A 17,540-nucleotide genomic window follows, 5' to 3' on the forward strand; every position below is an offset into this window, starting at 1 on the left:
GTATTTGTCTTTCTCTGACTGACTTATTTCACTTAGCATAATGTTCTCTAGGTCCATCCATATTGTTGCAAATGGTATCATTTCCTTCTTCTTTATAACTGAGTAATACTCCATTGTGTAAATGTACCGTAGTGTCTTAATCCAGTCGTCTACCGATGGGCATTTTGGTTGTTTCCAAGTCTTGGCTATTATAAATAGTGTTGCAATGAACATAGGGGTGCATATATTTTTTCGAATTAGTGTCTTGAGTTTTTCTGGATAAATACCTAAGAGTGGAATTGCTGGGTCATAAGGTAGTTCCATTTCCAGTTTTTTGAGATATCTTCATACTGATTTTCATAGTGGCTGCACCAATCTGCAGTCCCACCAACAGTGCACAGGTTTCCCTTTTCTCCACAACTTCACCAGCATTTGTTGTTTGTTGACTTATTGATGATAGCCATTCTGACTGGGGTGATGTGGTATCTCATTGTGGTTTTTATTTGCATTTCTCTAATGATTAGTGAGGCTGAGCATTTTTTCATATGCCTGTTTGCCATTTGTCTCTTCTCTTTAGAGAAATGTCTCTCCATATCCTCTGCTCATTTTTTAATTGGATTGTTTGTTTTTTTGGTGTTGAGTTGCATGAGTGTTTTATATATTTTGGTTATTAACCCCTTATCAGATATATCATTGACAAATATCTTCTCCCATTCAGTAGGCTTCCTTTTTGTTTTATTGATGGTTTCTTGTGTTGTGAAAAAACTTTTATGTTTGATGTAGTCCCATATGTTCACTTTTTTCTTTTACTTCCCTTGCCCGCAGGGATGTATCAGTAAAAATATTGCTCAGGGTAATGTCTGCTAATTTAGTTCCTATATTTTCTTCTGGGAGATTTATGGTATCAGGCCTTACATTTAAGCCTTTAATCCAGTTTGAATTTGTTCTCTTATATGGTCTAAGAAGGTGGTCCAGTTTCATTTTTTTGCATGTGTCAGTTCAATTTTCCCAGCACCATTTATTAGACTATCTTTACCCCAGTGTAAATTCTTGCTTCCATTGTCATAGACTAACTGTCTATATATGCATGGATTTATTTCTGGGCTTTCTATTCTGTTCCACTGATCTATATGTTTGTTTTTATACCATATTGTTTTGATTACTGTAGCCTTGTAGTATGTTTTAATGTCTGGTAGCATGATACCCCTGACTTTGTTCTTATTTCTCAGGATTGCCGTGGCTATTTGGGGTCTTTTTTGGTTCCATATAAATTTTAGGATTATATTTTCTATTTCTGTGAAAAATGACCTAGGTAGTTTGATAAGAATTGCATTTAATCTATATATTGCTTTAGGCAGTATGGACATTTTAACTATATTAATTCTTCTTATCCATGAGCATGGTAGGTGTTTCCATTTATTTGTATCTTCTTTTATATTTTTCTTCAGAGTCTTATAATTTTCAGAGTACAGGTCTTTCACTTCTTTGGTTAAATGTATTCTTAAGTATTTTATAGTTCTTGAAGCAATTGTAAATGGAACTCTTTTCTTAATTTCTCCTTCTGATAGTTTGTTATTGGTATATACAAATGCAACTGATTTCTGAATATTGATTTTTTATCCTGCTACCTTACTGAATTCGTCTATCAGTTCCAACAGTTTTTTTATGGAATCTTTGGGGTTCTCTCTATATAGTATCATGTCATCTGCATATAATGAAATTTTACTTTCTTCTTACCGATTTGGATGCATTTTATTTCTTTTTCTTGTCTGATTGCTGTGGCTAGAACTTCCAGAACTATGTTGAATAAAAGTGGAGAAAGTGGACAGCCTTGTCTTGTTCCTGATCATAAGGGGAATGATTCTAGCTTTTCCCCATTGAGTATGATTTTAGCTGTGAGTTTATCATAAATGGCCTTTTTTATGTTGAGATATGATCCCTCTATTCCCACTTTGCTAAGAGTTTTTTATCACAAATCGCTGTTGGATTTTGTCAAATGCTTTTTCTGTATCTATTGATATAACCATATGATTTTTATTTTTCATTTTGTTGATATGGTGTATCACATTAATTGATTTGCAGATATTGAACCCACCTTGCATACTAGGGATGAAACTGACTTGATCATGGTATATGATCTTCTTAATATATTGCTGAATTCTGTTTGCTAATATTTTGTTGAGGATTTTTGCATATATGTTCATCAGGGATATTGGCCTGTAGTTTTCCTTTTTTGTACTGTCTTTGTCTGGTTTTGGAATCAGAATGATAGTGGCTTCATAGAAAGAGTTTGGGAGCCTCCCTTCCTTCTGAATTTTTTGGAATAGTTTGAGAATAGGTGATAATTCTTTTTTGAATGTTTGGTAAAATTCACTTGTGAAGCCATCTGGTCAAGGGCTTTTGTTTGTTGGGAGCTTGTTGATTACTGATTCAATTTCCTTGGTAGTAATCAGTCTATTCAGGTTTTCTGTTTCTTCTTGAGTTAGCTTTGGAAGTTTGTATGCTTCTGGAAAATATTTTCCAGATTGTCAAATTTGTTGGCATATAATTGCTCATAGTAATTTCTTAAAATTTTTTGTATTTCTGTGGAGTCTGTTGTCACTTTGCCTCTTTCATTCTTGATTTTACTAATTTGAGTCCTCTCTCTGTTTTTTTTTTCTTTTGATGAGTCTGGCTAGAGGTTTGTCAATTTTGTTTATCTTCTCAAAAAACCAGCTCTTGGTTTCATTGATCTTTTGTATTTTTTTCTGGACTCTATTTCATTTATTTCTGCTCAGGTCTTTATTATCTCCTTTCTTGTACTCCCTTTGGGCTTATTTTGCTGTGGTTTTTTTTTGTAGGGAGCCGGAGGTCTGCAGTAAGGGTTAAGCCTGAAAGCTGGCAGGCTGATAGGCTCTTAGGTCCGGGTGAGCAGTGTGGAAAGCTTGGCCGCTGAGAAGAAAGCAACCAACAGCTTTCAAAGCTACAGAGTGGAAGGCCATCCTGTTAACAGTTTCTGCTTGCTATACTTTGTTTTGACTCACTTCGGAAAGATTGCTTCCAAGGAATTTGTTCCCTGAGAGGAGGGGGCTACTCCCTCAAGGTCCCAAAATCCCCCTACCCTAGGAAAGTTACTTTTGCTATAAAAGCTGTATACAAATAATAAATGACGCCACTCTCTGCCATCAGTATTGGGTGGACCTCCTGTTCCCAGATTTGTCTCAAGTCTCTTTCTTTTCCAGTCTTCCACCCAGTCCTCTCAGGTACCCTTTCGGTGGGTTCTTGGCTGACGAGTCAGGAATGCTTGGTTGGTGCGTGGGTCGCATCAAATTGGAGCCCTGAACAGGGACCTGAGCATGGATTGAAGGCAGTCGTAAGTGAGGAGACCCCCTACAGGAAGGCATGCGCCGCTTCAGAGAAGGTAGGGGCAAATCGGGGTGCGGTATATGGAGGAGCAGAATTGATCAATCTGGTATCCCTATATCTAATTTCAGACAGGAGTAAAACATTGGGCAAGTCAGGACCAACAGTCCATTGTACATAAAGGGCCATCAGCCTACTTGTAAATAGGGTCAACAACCCATATAGACATAAGGATAGGGATAATCAGGATCAGCAGTCCACATTGTAAATAGGGTCAGCAGCCCATATAGACATAGAAAATATGGGACAGTCAGGGTCAAGGGACCATCAGCTTTATTTGCAGTTGCTTAGATCTATGCTGCAGGCTTGCGGCAGACCTGTTAAAAGACATCAGTTAGAAGATTTTCTTGCTTATATACAGGATACCTGTCCTTGGTTTCCAAAGGAGGGAACTCTTGATTCTAAAATCTGGGAAAAGGTTGGCATACAGCTCCAGGAGCGTCAGGCGCTCGATGGGCCCGGGAAGTTCTCCGGCGACATACTTTCACTTTGGGAGTTGGTACGCGACAGTCTTGATCCCAGTCCGGAGGCTTCCTGTCCCCTGAAAACACAGTCTCAGCCTATAGTAGAAAGATTTAGTAACGATGTCCGGGAGTTTGAGGAGACCAGATCTCAAGAGAAACATACACTAGCCAAAAAGAACAAAGACAAAATACCGAGCCAGAGGACTCTTTTGAGGAGGAAGAAGAGGACGAGGTCCCTAAGGAGGAGGGCCCGGCCCTCATCACTTGGGCCGCGTATCATTCCCGGCGAGGGCGTCCCACCCCATGGGACCTACTGCCATCTGCGCAGCCAGCAGCAGCCTGTTTTGCAGCAGCTTGTCAAATATGTCTCAGGTTCCAAGAACAGGATCCCAGAGACCAGTGTACTCTGTGGGTTAAGGCAGGCTGCGGAAAGAGACAAGGATATTGGGGAGTATCAACAATTTTGTTTTCCAGTAATAGAATGTCTGGACCCCAATAATCCAGGGCAGGTGCTTAGGGAACATGAGCCTATCCCTTTTAAGATGCTTAAGGAACTCATAGCCTCGACTGCCCAGTATGGGCCTACTGTTCCTTTTACCTTAGCATTACTTGAGCCCGTTTCTACAAACACATCCCTTACTCCAAAAGATTGGATAATGATAACTAAGGCTTCTTTAACTGGAGGGGATTACTTGCTCTGGAAAGTGGAGTTCATTGACCAGTGCGAGCAGCAGGCAGAGCGAAATGCTGCACACCAGATACCTGTCACAGCTGAGATGCTTAAGGGAGAAGGAAATTACACAGGCATAAATAATCAAGTAGAATATCCTGCAATAGCCTATCAACAGATTACTTCTTGTGCTACTAGGGCCTGGAGGACACTTCCTACCACAGGGGCAAAGACAGAGGAGCTGTCTAATGTAAGACAGGGCCCAGATGAGACATATCAGAACTTCATCTCCCGGCTCCTACAGGCCATAGATTGGCTCATTGATGACCCAGGGGCTGCACAGTTTCTTGCCGAACAGCTAGCATTTGAGAAAGCCAATTCTACTTGTAAATCTATAATACAGCCTTATAGAAAGAAAGCTAATGTTTTGGAATTTATCCACCTTTGTGCAGATGTAGGGCCATCTTATATCCAGGGCAATGCTCTTGCCATGGCACTACAAAAGGTTTTCAACCCAAAGCTGAAACAAAAGAGGGAGAGGAATCATAAGGAGGAAGTATGTTATTCTTGTGGGCAGGCAGGCCATTTCTCTAGGGAGTGTCCTAGTAAAACTCCCCAGGTGGAGTCTGGACACTCACCTCAGATTTGCCTTAGGTGCAGGCATGGAAAACACTGGGTATAAGATTGTAGGTCTCAATTTGACATCAATGGGCAACTGCTTTCGGGAAACCAGCCTCGGCCCCGCCAAATAATGGGGGCTTTAACCCTTGTGCTCCTGGTGCCAGTAGACAGCCAGCAATCACTTATGGCCCTAATGTCCAGGAACAACCCATTCTATAATCCTGGGGGCAGCCAACATGGTGCACCATACAACAACTATACTGCACCACCCCAGGGAGTGCAGGACTGGACCTCAGTCCCTCCTCCAGGTACATATTAACCCCACAAATGGGTCCACAGGCCATCCCCACTGGAGTTTATGGCCCTCTGCCACCTAATACAGTGGGGCTTCTTCTTGGCCAGAGTAGCTGGACCATAAAAAGACTTCAAGTCTTCCCTGGAGTCGTAGATTCTGATTATACTGGAGAAATAAAAATTATTAGAGATATCATTCAGGTCCTCTCCACATAGAGAATAGCTCAAATAGTACTTATTCCCACTGTAACAACAGGTAGAACTGCCTCTCAGCAGGCACGAGGGTCCTGAGGCTTCGGGTCCTCAGATGTATTTTGGGTTCAGAGAATAGGACAAAAACGACCCATTTTAAACCTAACTATAGAAGGAAAAGCGTTCCAAGGTCTCATTGACACAGGTGCTGATGTATCTGTAATTTCTAAACAACATTGGCCATCCTCCTGGCCTGCACAGGAGGCTTTAACTAGTCTCCAGGGCATAGGGATGAAAACAGGAACTTTACAAAGTTCCAAAGTGTTAAATTGGAGAGACCTTAAAGGACACGCTGGAACTTTTACTCCATTCATCCTTGAGGGTCTCCCAGTTAACCTCTGGGATGGGACAGTTTAAGTCAAATGTCAGTCATGATTTATAGTCCTAGTTATTGAGCCACTAATATTATGTTCAATCAGGGATACATTCCAGGCCAGGGATTAGGCATATTAGGGCAGGGCAGACTTGAGCCCATACAAACTATTCCTAAGACTGACAGATCAGGACTAGGATATCAAAATTTTCCCTAAGGGCCTTGGTATCTCCTGCAGCCTACTCCAAGTTATTTAAGATCAAATGGCTTACAGAGACACCAGTATGGGTTGACCAATGGCCCTTAACTCAGGAGAAACTTCAGGCAGCCATGGAATTTGTCCAGGAACAGCTTGCTGCTGGACACATAGAGCCATCCACCAGCCCGTGGAATACGCCTATATTTGTTATTAAAAAGAAATTTTTAAAAATGGAGGCCATTACAAGACCTACGAGCTGTTAATGCCGTTATGGAGGTCATGGGGAGCCTGCAGCCTGGGCTTCCTTCCCCCACAGCTATTCCTATAAATTACCATTTAATTATTATAGATTAAATGATTGCTTTTTCACTATCCCTCTCCATCCTGATGATAAAAAACATTTTGCATTTAGCGTTATGTCGCTAAACTTTAGGAGCCCATGCAACGTTTCCAATGGAAGGTTCTTCCCCAGGGCATGGCTAATAGTCCTACAATTTGTCAGATGTTTGTTAGTCAAACCATGATGCCCATAAGGCAATTACACCCAGAAGCTTATATCATTGATTATATGGATGTTGTCCTTATCTCACATGCTAATAAGGAGGTGTTATATCAAATATATGGGAGCCTCAAAGATAATCTTACTAAGGTAGGGCTAGTCATTGCCTCAGAAAAGGTTCAGGAAAACTCTCCATTCTCTTATTTAGGGACTTTGATTACTCAGAGATTAATTAAACCACAAAAGGTACAGATTAAAACTAGCCACCTCAAAACACTTAATGATTTTCAGAAACTTCTAGGGGACATTAACTGGATTAGGCCTTTTTAACGATTAACTACTAGAGATTTACAACCACTATTCGACATCCTCCAGGGAGAGCCTAGGCCAACCTCCCCCCGGAGTCTCACTCCAGAGGCAAAACTCACTTTGGCCAGAGTATAACAGGCCACTCAACAGGCTCATTTTATTTGAGTAAATCCATCCCAACCTGTATCTCTCATCATTTGTAATACAGACCCTATACCTACAGGGGTCATCTGGCAACCTGCTGGTCCATTGGAGTGGCTACATTTAAAGAGCACTCCTTCTAAACATCTTCAGCCATATTATGAGTTAGCAGCTTTACTTATTAATGAGGGGAGACGAAGATATCTCCAGCTCTTTGGAAAAGAGCCTCAGGCCATTATAGTTCCTTTTAATAGTAGTCAGCAATCTTGGTTATATGCAAACTCCACGGAGTGGCAAATAGCTTTAGCAAATTTTCCTGGTCAGCTTGGATGTCATTATCCTGCTAATAAACTCTTACAGTTTGCAAAGTGTACGTCGTTCATTTTCCCCTCAGTATTACAAACTCAGCCCATTCCAGGAGCAGTTACAGTTTTCACAGATGGCTCCAGAAATGGCTGGGCAGCCGTCCACACCCCCACTCAGACCTTAACAAAGGTCACAGGGTATAGCTCAGCTCAACGGGTGGAGCTATCCACAGTTACCTGGGCTTTACATGTTTTCACACCAGTCACTAAACCTCTATACAGATAGTCATTATGTCTTTGGTGTCTGCAAGGTTATAGAGACAGCTCATATTAGCTCAGCCACCACTGAGAAGCTGTTCCATATGTTCCATTAACTAAAACAGACCATTCTTGTTAGGTGACAACCACTGTATATTGGTCATATTAGAGCACACTCTGACCTTCCAGGACCTTTGTCTGCAGGCAATGCTGCTGCAGACGTGGCTACTCAATCACTAGATCTCTCAGTCCAGACCTCTTTTGCCACACCTATAAGCCCTGTGGAAAAGGCCATACAGTCTCATACTCTCCACCACCAAAATGCTCAGTCACTAAGACACGAGTTCAAGATCACTTGAGAATAGGCTTGACAGATAGTTAAACAGTGTACCAACTGTACAACTTTGCTTCCTGAACCACATTTGGGAGTTAACCCCCAAGGGTTACTTCCAAATCACATCTTTCAGATGGATGTTACTCATATTCCTAGTTTTAAAAATACTCCTTATGTTCATACCACTATTGACACTAAATCTGAGTTCTTATTTGCCACAGCATGTTCTGGTGAGCTACAAAATATATCATCAGTCACTGTTTCCAGACATTTGCCACTACGGGCATCCCAAAAGTCATAAAGACTGACAGTGGACCTGGCTATACTAGCAAGGTCTTTCAAAATTTTTGCTTAACTTTTCAGATCCAACACCTCACAGGTATTCCATATAACCCACAGTGTCAAGTAATTATTGAGCATGCTCATCGCTCACTTAAAAATCAATTAATAAAATGAAAAAGGGGAGACTATGGGAACTGAGTACACTTTTTACATTAAATTTTTTACAAACGGATGCTCAAGGTCACTCTGCAGCAGACCATTTTTGGAATCCCAGTCCTGCTGCAGTTATTTCTATCATAGCCACGGCAATCACAGCCACTGTATCTCTAACCAATTCTATCAAAACAGCAGATTATGTTGAACAGCTTGCTCAAAATGCTTCTTCAGTGCTCCACACTCAAGAAGATATAGGTAAAAAATTGAGCTCCACCTTAGTGTGTTAGAGGACCCTGTTCTTCAGATAGGTAATGATATTGAGGCCATACGCCGCTATCTTTCCCTCCGATGTCATGCTAAATATCGAGGGATTTGCGTCACTTGTTATAACAATACTTAGTGGAATTTGAGGCCATTTCTAATTATCTCCAGGGCATTTGGCATAGTACAAACCTTAGCATTGACTTCGCCCTGATTCACAAAAAGATTATTACTATGCAGGATAACAAACTGGATATTACTAACCCAAAAGATGTAGCTAAAGATATAATTAACACATTTAACAAGTTCAAATCAATTTCTATTGTCTAGATTATCACCTGGACCTTAGTAGGCACTGTGGTTCTCTTGCTTCTAATGTTGTGCTTTGTTTCAGTTTGCCAAGCAGTTTTGAAATCTTGCCTTCAAGCTCTAAGCCTAGAGACTCATCGCACACAACTCATGATAGAGATTAAATATCCCCGTCCATAGCATTGTTAGTTCTCTGTATGGCCCCACTGCTCACCCTCTAACAAAGTCCTTTTGTGTCCGATGCTCATGCTCCATTTCCACCCCCAGGTTTGGCTCTGTGAGGCTTGGCCCCACAGAACGGCTGGTTAGCCAAAGACGGGTAAGATCCCTGGGAGAGGGATGACCCAAGCCAGGCACAGTCATAGAGGGCCAACTATAAGATGGCTGGTTAGTCAATGACGGGTAAGATCCCCCAGGGAGGAAACAACCTAAGACAGGCTCCAGTCCTAAGATGGCTGGTTAGCCCATGGCGGGTAAGATTCAATTCCTTGAGGAGGACAACCCAAGGCAGACACAGCCTCCATGAAGCCAACCGCAGCCTTAGTAAACCAGAGGTTTGCCTTTAAGTAATAGATAAAAAAGGGAGAGATGTAGGAAGCCAGAGGTCTGCAAGTAAGTGTTAAGCCTGAGAGCTGGACGTCTGCAGTAAGGGTTAAACCTGAAAGCTGGCAGGCTAACAGGCTCTCAGGCCCGAGTGAGCAGTGTGGGAAGGTTGGCCGCTGAGGAGAAAGCAGCCAACAGCTTTCAAAGCTACAGAGTGGAAGGCCATCCTGTTAACAGTTTCTTCTTGCTATACTTTGTTTTGACTCACTTCGGAAAGATTGCTTCCAAGGAATTTGTTCCCTGAGAGGAGGGGGCTACTCCCTCAAGGTCCCAAAATCCCCCTACCCTAGGAAAGTTACTTTTGCTATAAAAGCTGTATACAAATAATAAACGAGGTCACTTTCTGCCATCAGTATTGGGTGGACCTCCTGTCCCCAGCTTTCATTCTAGTCTCTTTCTTTTCCAGTCTCCCACCCAGTTCTCTCAGGTAGCCTTTCAGTGGGTTCCTGGCTGATGATTCAGGAATGCTCGGTTGGTGTGTGGGTCACATCACTTTTTCCAGTTTCTTGAGGAGTAAGGATAACCTGTTGATTTGAGATTTTTCTTAGTTTTTAAGGTAGGCCTGCACTGCTATGAACTTCCCTCGTAGGACTGCTTTTGCTGCATCCCAGAGATTTTGGGTTGTGGTGTTTTCTTTTTCGTTTTTCTTGAGATAGCTTTTGATTTCTTCCTTGATCTCATTTTTGACCCACTTACTATTTAGTAGCATGTTATTCAGCCTCCATGTATTTGTATGTTTTCCAGGTTTCTTCTTATAATTGATTTCTAGTTTCATAGCATTGTGGTTAGAGAAGACGCTTGATATGATTTCAATCTTCTTAAATTTATTGAGACTTTTTTGGTGGCCTAACATGTGGTCTATCTTAGAAAATGTTCCATGTGCACTTGAGAAGAATGTATACTCTGTAGCTTTGGGGTGAAATGCTCTGAAAATATCAGTTAATTCCAGCTGGTCTAATGTGTCATGTAGGGTCACTGTTCCCACATTGATTTTCTGTCTGGAGGATCTGTCCATTGGTGACAGCGGAGAGTTGAAGTCTCCTACTATGATAGTGTTACTGTTGATCTCCATCTTTATGTCTGTCAATATTTGTTTTATATATAGAGAAGCTCCTGTGTTGGGTGCATAGATGTTTACTAGGCTTACGTCCTCTTGTTTGATCGATCCCTTTATTATTATGAAGTGCTATTCTTTGTCCTTTACTATATTCTTCAATTTAAAGTCCATTTTATCTGATATAAGAATTGCTACTCCAGCTTTCTTCTCGATTTCATTTGCATGAAATATTTTATTCCATCCCTTTACTTTCAGCCTGTATGTGTCTTTTGATTTGAGGTGAGTTTCTTGCATACAGCATATGCAAGGGGCTTGCTTTCTTATCCATTCAGCCACCTTATGTCTTTTGATTGGAGCATTCAATCCATTTACATCTAATGTGATTATTGATAGGTGTGTAGTTATTCCCATTTTGCTATTTGTGTTCCTGGTCTTGGTTAGTTAGGTGTTTTTCTCTTTCCTCTGCTTAAAGAAGCCCTTTTAACATTTCCTGCAATGCTGGCTTGGTGGTAATGGATTCCTTTGGCTTATTCTGGGAAGCTCTTTATCTCTCCTTCAATTTTAAATGATAACCTTGCTGGATAAAGCAATCTAGGTTGTAGGCCTTTGGTTTTCATCACTTTGAAGACCTCCTGCCACTCCCTTCTGGCCTGAAGAGTTTCTGTAGAAAAGTCGGCTGATAATCTTATGGGGGTGCCCTTGTAAGTAACTTGCTGCCTGTCCCTTGCTGCTTTTAGGATTCTGTCTTTGTCTTTAACCCTTGCCATTTTCATTATAATATGTCTTGGTGTGGGCTTGTTTGGGATCATCTGGGTGGAACTCTCTGCACTTCCTGTGCTTGTATATCAATTTCCTTTGCCAGGTTAGGGAAGTTTTCAGACATTATTACTTCAAATATGTTCTCTATTCCTTGCTCCCTCTCTTTTCTTTCTGGTATTCCTATGATGCGCATGTTGTTGCATTTGATGTTGTCACTTAGCTCTCTTAAACTATTTTCAATGTTTTTTATTCTTTTTTTCTTTTTGTTGTTCTGCTTGGATGATCTCTGCTATCTTGTTCTAAGTCACTTATTCGATCCTCTGCTTCATCCAATCTGCTAGTAATTCCATCAAGTTTGTTATTTAATTCAGTGATTGAATTCTTTAGTTTAGCTGGTTGTTTTTCATGATTTCCTTATCCTTTTTTGCATTCTCATTAATTTCCTTGAACATTCTAACAATCAGTGTTCTGAACTCTGTCTCCGATAGGTTGTTTACCTCTATTTCCACTTTAATTCCACTGATTCAGGAGGTTTATTCTATTCTTTTATTTGGGATGTGTTTCTTTGTTTCCCCATTCTGCTTATTCTTTGTGCTTGCTTTGATGAAATAGGTAGATCCCCTAGATCTCTCAGTCTTTTCTGGGTGGACTTATGTGGTATGTGTCTTTATATTTGAATTACTCAGTCTCCCTTTTCTCCTGTGTGTGTGTACCAGAGGTGTTTCTTGTGTTGTTTTTATTCTCCTGTTGAAGTCGACTTTTGATTGCTTTTGGCTTCTCAGTAGGTGGGATTGACTCCCAGGCTGACTAGCTTTGAGGAGTATCTGTGTCACAGTTTATGAGCTGCTGTGTGAGGGTTAACCCCTCCGATGTGGCTTGGCCCCAATGGGCTCTTGTGCCTGGAGGGATTTTCCTTTGGGTGTAACTCTTGTAGGTCAAACCCCATAATGCTCTGGTTTTATCTAAAGTTGGTCTCTGAGTGAGATGATTGTTGTGCTTCTTTGCCTGGGCCCTGCTGCAGAGCGGATTTTAGAGCAAAACAGATCAACAAACACAACCACAACAGCCACCAAAGGAAACCAGATACTCTCACATGTAAAAAACAACCAACAACCTACCCTCAACATGTACAGAAATTTAAAGCATACAAAAGGAGAAAACAAACAGAAACAAGACAACAACAAAAAAACAAGAAACAAATAGCAAAACAAAATAAAATAAAATATAATAAAATAAAAAATAGAATAAACACGAGAAACAAAATAGCAATACCCAAAAAAAATAAATGCAGAAAAAAATGGAAAGAAGGAGGAAAAGTAGAGCAGTGAAAAGAAAGAAGAAAAGAAGGGAGAGTGAGAGGGTAGAAAAGAAAGAAGGGCAGAAAGAGAGAAAAAAGAAATTAAAAAAATACATACACACACACACACACACACATCTACAGCCCCATTATATGGACACATTTATCCTATATATGCCTATATTAAAAACTAAAAATGATAATAATGAAATAGAAAAAAACAAAAAACAACCAACACAAGCAACGAACAGAAAAAACCCCAGAACACCCAAAAGAACCCAATTAACAACAATATAACACACTAAAAATAAAAATAAATAAATAAATAAATATGAAACACCTGGTGCCTGTCTTGGCTGACGTCTACCAAGCTCTCCCCAGGTTTTCCTCTGCTATACACAAACTCCTCTGTGTCTTGTGGGGGTAGAGCCGGCCACCTGGAGCTTAGAGTGACCCTGGCAATGCAGGTCTATTTTAGATGAGTGGGGTTATGAGGTGTGATTGGTAGTTTTTACAAAGTCAATGCCGTTTCTGCTCTCACCTGCCCAGAGGCATGCTGAGTGCAGCACAGCCAGAAAGCTGGATGTGCATCTTCCGGCACTCTTTCCACTGGAGGCTTGTGGTGGGGGCAAGTGGAGATTTCAGAGGTGCTAAAAGTCACCTGCCGGGGGTCTTCGTGTGACTCAGCAGCTGAAGTTGCCCTGCCTCCCAAGCCGTGCAGGAGGGGTGGGGGCTGGGTGTGTAGGTGCACACTCCTGCAGCCTCTTCTCATGTGGAGTTTCTCAACCCCCTGGGAGTAGGAGCGCCTCTGTAATCTGACCCTACTCTTCCATTCAGGGTTCAGCTTAAGGCCCTGGCAAGGTGGGGGCCAAGGTTTCTGAGAGAGGGTGTCGGGGGGGTGTTCTTATCTATGCAGTTTTCTGCTTTATGTCAAAAACAAACTGACCATAAATGTGCATGTTTATTTCTGTTTCGTGTATTTTGTATCTATATTTATAATTACATCTTCTTGTTATATTGTTCCTTTTATAATTATATAATATCCATTATTTCTTACAACAACTTTTGTTTTAAATTTTATTTTGTTTGATATTAATACAACTCCTTCAGCTCATTTTGGTTACTGTTTACACATGCCTTTCCATCCTTTTCCATTAACCTACTTGTCTCTACGGATATAAAGTGAGATCTTGTAGATAGCAAGTAGTAGAATCTTTTTAAAAAATTATGTGATAATCTCTGCCTTTTAATTGGAGAGTTTAATCCTTTTACATTTAAAGTAATTACTAATAAGGAGCTATTTACTTCTGCCATTTTGCTCCCTGTTTTCTGTTTTACCTCTTATTTATTCCTCAGTTCTTCTACACTGGCATTTTAAATGTTAAACAGGTATTTTTCTAGTGTGCCATTTTGATTCCCTTCTCATTTCTTTTAATATATGTTTTTAGTTCTTTTCTTAATGATAGCATCTTAGTTTATACTACTGTAGTTCAAATTAATACCAATTTAGTTTTAATAGTAGACTGAAACTTCACTCTCGCATAGCTCTATTATCACCCTTATACTGTTATTGTCACAAATTACGTCTTTATTCATTGTATGCCCATCAACTTAGATCTATAATTACTGCTTTATGCAATTGTCTTTTAAATTATATGGGGAAAAGAGAGTGATAAAGCAAAACACATTAAGACTGACTTTTATATTTACCATGCACAGGCACATGATCTTGCTTTGTGCTTAGCTTTATTGCACTTCATAGATATTGTGTATTTCACATACTGAAAATTTATGTCAACCTTGAGACAAGAAATCTATCAGCACCATTTTTTCAACATCTTTTCACTTTGTGTCACTGTGTCATGTTTTGATAATTCTTTTAATATTTCAAGTTTTTCATTATTATTATATTTGTTATGGTGATCTGGGTTTAATAATCTTTGATGTTACTATTGTAATTTGGGTTGAGGAGAGACCACAAGTCACACCCATACAAGATGGTGAACTTAATTGATAAATGTGTGTGTTCTGAGTGCTCCACCACCCTCTCTCTCTCACTCTCATTAGGCATCCTTGTTCCCTGAGACACAAGAATATTGAAATTAAGCCAATTAACAACCTTACAAGAAAGAGCTGCACATATTTCACTTTAAATCAGAAGCTAGAAATGATTAAGTTTAGTGAGGAAGGCATGTTGAAACCGAGATAGGCTGAAAGCTAGGCCTCTTGCACCAGTTAACCAAGTAATGAGTGCAAAAGGAAAGTTCTAAGGCCCTTAAAAATTATGCTAAATCTACTCTGCCTGTTCTCTATCAATGGGATAACAAAGGAAATTAAAAGTGCTACTCCAGTGAACACATGGATGATAAGAAAGTAAGACAGCCTTATTGCTAATATGGAGAAAGTTTTAGTGGTCTGGACAGAAAATCAAACCAGCCACAACATTCCCTAAGCCAAATCCTAATCCAGAGCAAGGCCCTAACTCTCTCCAATCCTGTGAAGGCTGGGAGAGGTGAGGAAGCTTCAGAAGAAAAAATTGAAGCTGGCAGAGGTTGGTTCATGAGGTTTAAGGAAAGAAGCCATCTCCATAAATAAAAGTGAAGGTGAGGCAGCAAGTGCTGAGGTAGAAGCTACTGCAAGTTATCCAGAAGGTCTGGTAAGGTAATTAATGAGGGTGGATACACTAAACAACAGATTTTCAGTGTAGATGAAACAGCCTTATGTTGGAAGAAGATGCCATCTAGACTTTCATAGCAGGAGAGGAGAAGTCCATGTCTGGCTTCAAAGTTTCAAAGGACAGGCTGACTCTCCTGTTAGGGAATCATGCAGCTGGTGACTTTAAATTGAAGCCACTGCTCATTTATTGTTATGAAAATCCTATGGCCCATAAGAATTGTGCTAAATCTACTCTGCCTATGCTCTGTACTTGGAACAAAAAATTCTGGATGACAGCACATCTGCTTACAACATGGTTTGCTGAATATTTTAGATGTACTGTTGAGACTTACTGATCAGAAAAAAAGATTCCTTTCAAAATATTACTGCTCATTGACAATGCACCTGGTCACCCAAGAGCTCTGATGTAGATGGACAACAAGAGTGAAGTTTTCATGCCTGTGAACACAGCATCCAGTCTGCAATCCATGGATCAAGGAGTCATTTTGACTTTCAGGTCTTATTATTTAATAAATATATTTTGTAAGACTATAGCTGCCATAGACAGTGATTACTCTGATGGATTTGGGCAAAGTAAATGGAAACACTTCCAGAAAGTGCTCACCATGCTAGATGCTATTAAGAACATCCATGACTCATGGGAAGAGGTCAAAATATCATTAACCAGAGTTTGGAAAAAGTCAATTCCAACCCTCATGGATGACTTTGTGGGTTTGCAACTTGAGTAGGGGGAGTAACTACAGATGTGATGGAAATAGCAGGAGAACTAGAATGGAAGTGGAGCCTAAAGGTGTGACTGAATTGCTGCAATCTCATGATAAAACTTTAATGGATAAGGAGTTGCTTCTTATTGGAGCAAAGAAAGTGGTTTCTTAAGATGGAATCTACTCCTGGTGAAGATGCTGTGAAGATGGTTGAAATGACAACAAAGGATTTAGAATATTACATAAACCTAGTTGATAAGGCAGTGGCAGAGTTTGAAAGAGTTAACTCCAATTTTGAACGAAATTCTACTGTTAGTAAAATGGTATCAAAGAGAATCTCATGCTATAGAGAAATCATTCATGAAAGGAAGAGTCAACTAATGTGGCAAACATCATTATTGTCTTATTTTAAGAAATTGCCACAGGTACCCTAGCCTTCTTCAGCAACCACCTAATCAGTAAGTGGCCATCAACATTGAGGCAGACCATTCACCTGCAAATAGACTGTGACTTGCTGAAGGCTCGGATGACACTTAGATTTCTTAGCAATAAAGTACATTTTAATTAAGCTATGTACATTGGGGTTTTAGACATAATTCTATTGTACACCTAAAAGGCCACAATATATTCTAAACATAACTTTTATATGCATTGGGCAACAAAGAACAAAGAAAACAAAGACTCATTTTGTTGTAATACATGTCTTTGCTTTATTGTGGTGATATAGAACCACACCCACAATGTTTCTGGGGTGTGCCTGTAGTTACCTTTGCTGGTACTTTCTATTTCTTCACGTGGGTTAGATCTACTGTATATTGTCCTTACATTTCCACCAGGACTCCCTATAGCATTTTTTCTAGCATCTACTAGCATTCAACTCTCTGAGATTTACCAGCAATAAAGTCTCCGATTTCTTTATGTGAGGATGTCTTAATTCTGCCTACATTTTTTTTGTTTTTTCTTTTAATTATTTTTTATTATGAAATACACATTATTTAGAATTAATTGCAGCTGTACAACACAGTGAAATAGTTATACTTTTTACCCCTCGAAGTCACAAACCCCCTACCCCAATCCACCACACCACTTCCCCCAAATATCATACATATCTATTACAATTCCCTTGACTCCACTCCCACACTATACTCCATGTCTCCATGTCCCATGACTACATGTATATATATATATATATGTATATATATATATTCACTTATAGATGACATACAATATTATATAACACCAGCCTCAGGTGTACAGTGCAGTGATCAAGCCTCTACCCCATCCATGATGCAGTCTCCTAGCAAGACATGTGACCACCTGACACCACACAAAATATTCACAACACCACCAATTACATTCCTTGAACTATCTTCCACATCCCTGTGGCAACACTGCA

General features: G+C 40.1%; 1 protein-coding gene across 1 annotated transcript; it reads left to right on the plus strand.

Moving 5' to 3' along the window:
- The first annotated feature begins 3,622 nt into the window (after positions 1 to 3,622).
- LOC109374823 (endogenous retrovirus group K member 19 Gag polyprotein-like) lies at positions 3,623 to 5,197 on the plus strand. Its single transcript, XM_019629696.1, has one exon. It carries the CDS (start codon positions 3,623 to 3,625, stop codon positions 5,195 to 5,197), a length of 1,575 nt encoding a protein of 524 aa, XP_019485241.1.
- The last annotated feature ends 12,343 nt before the right edge of the window (positions 5,198 to 17,540 follow it).

Source organism: Hipposideros armiger, unplaced genomic scaffold, assembly GCF_001890085.2.
Source record: "Hipposideros armiger isolate ML-2016 unplaced genomic scaffold, ASM189008v1 scaffold_865, whole genome shotgun sequence".
NCBI classification, from domain to species: Eukaryota; Metazoa; Chordata; class Mammalia; order Chiroptera; family Hipposideridae; genus Hipposideros; species Hipposideros armiger.

What these genes read in the sequence shown, in the direction of transcription:
- LOC109374823 (XM_019629696.1), top strand. Translation starts at nt 3,623, where the DNA reads ATGGGACAGTCAGGGTCAAGGGACCATCAGCTTTATTTGCAGTTGCTT.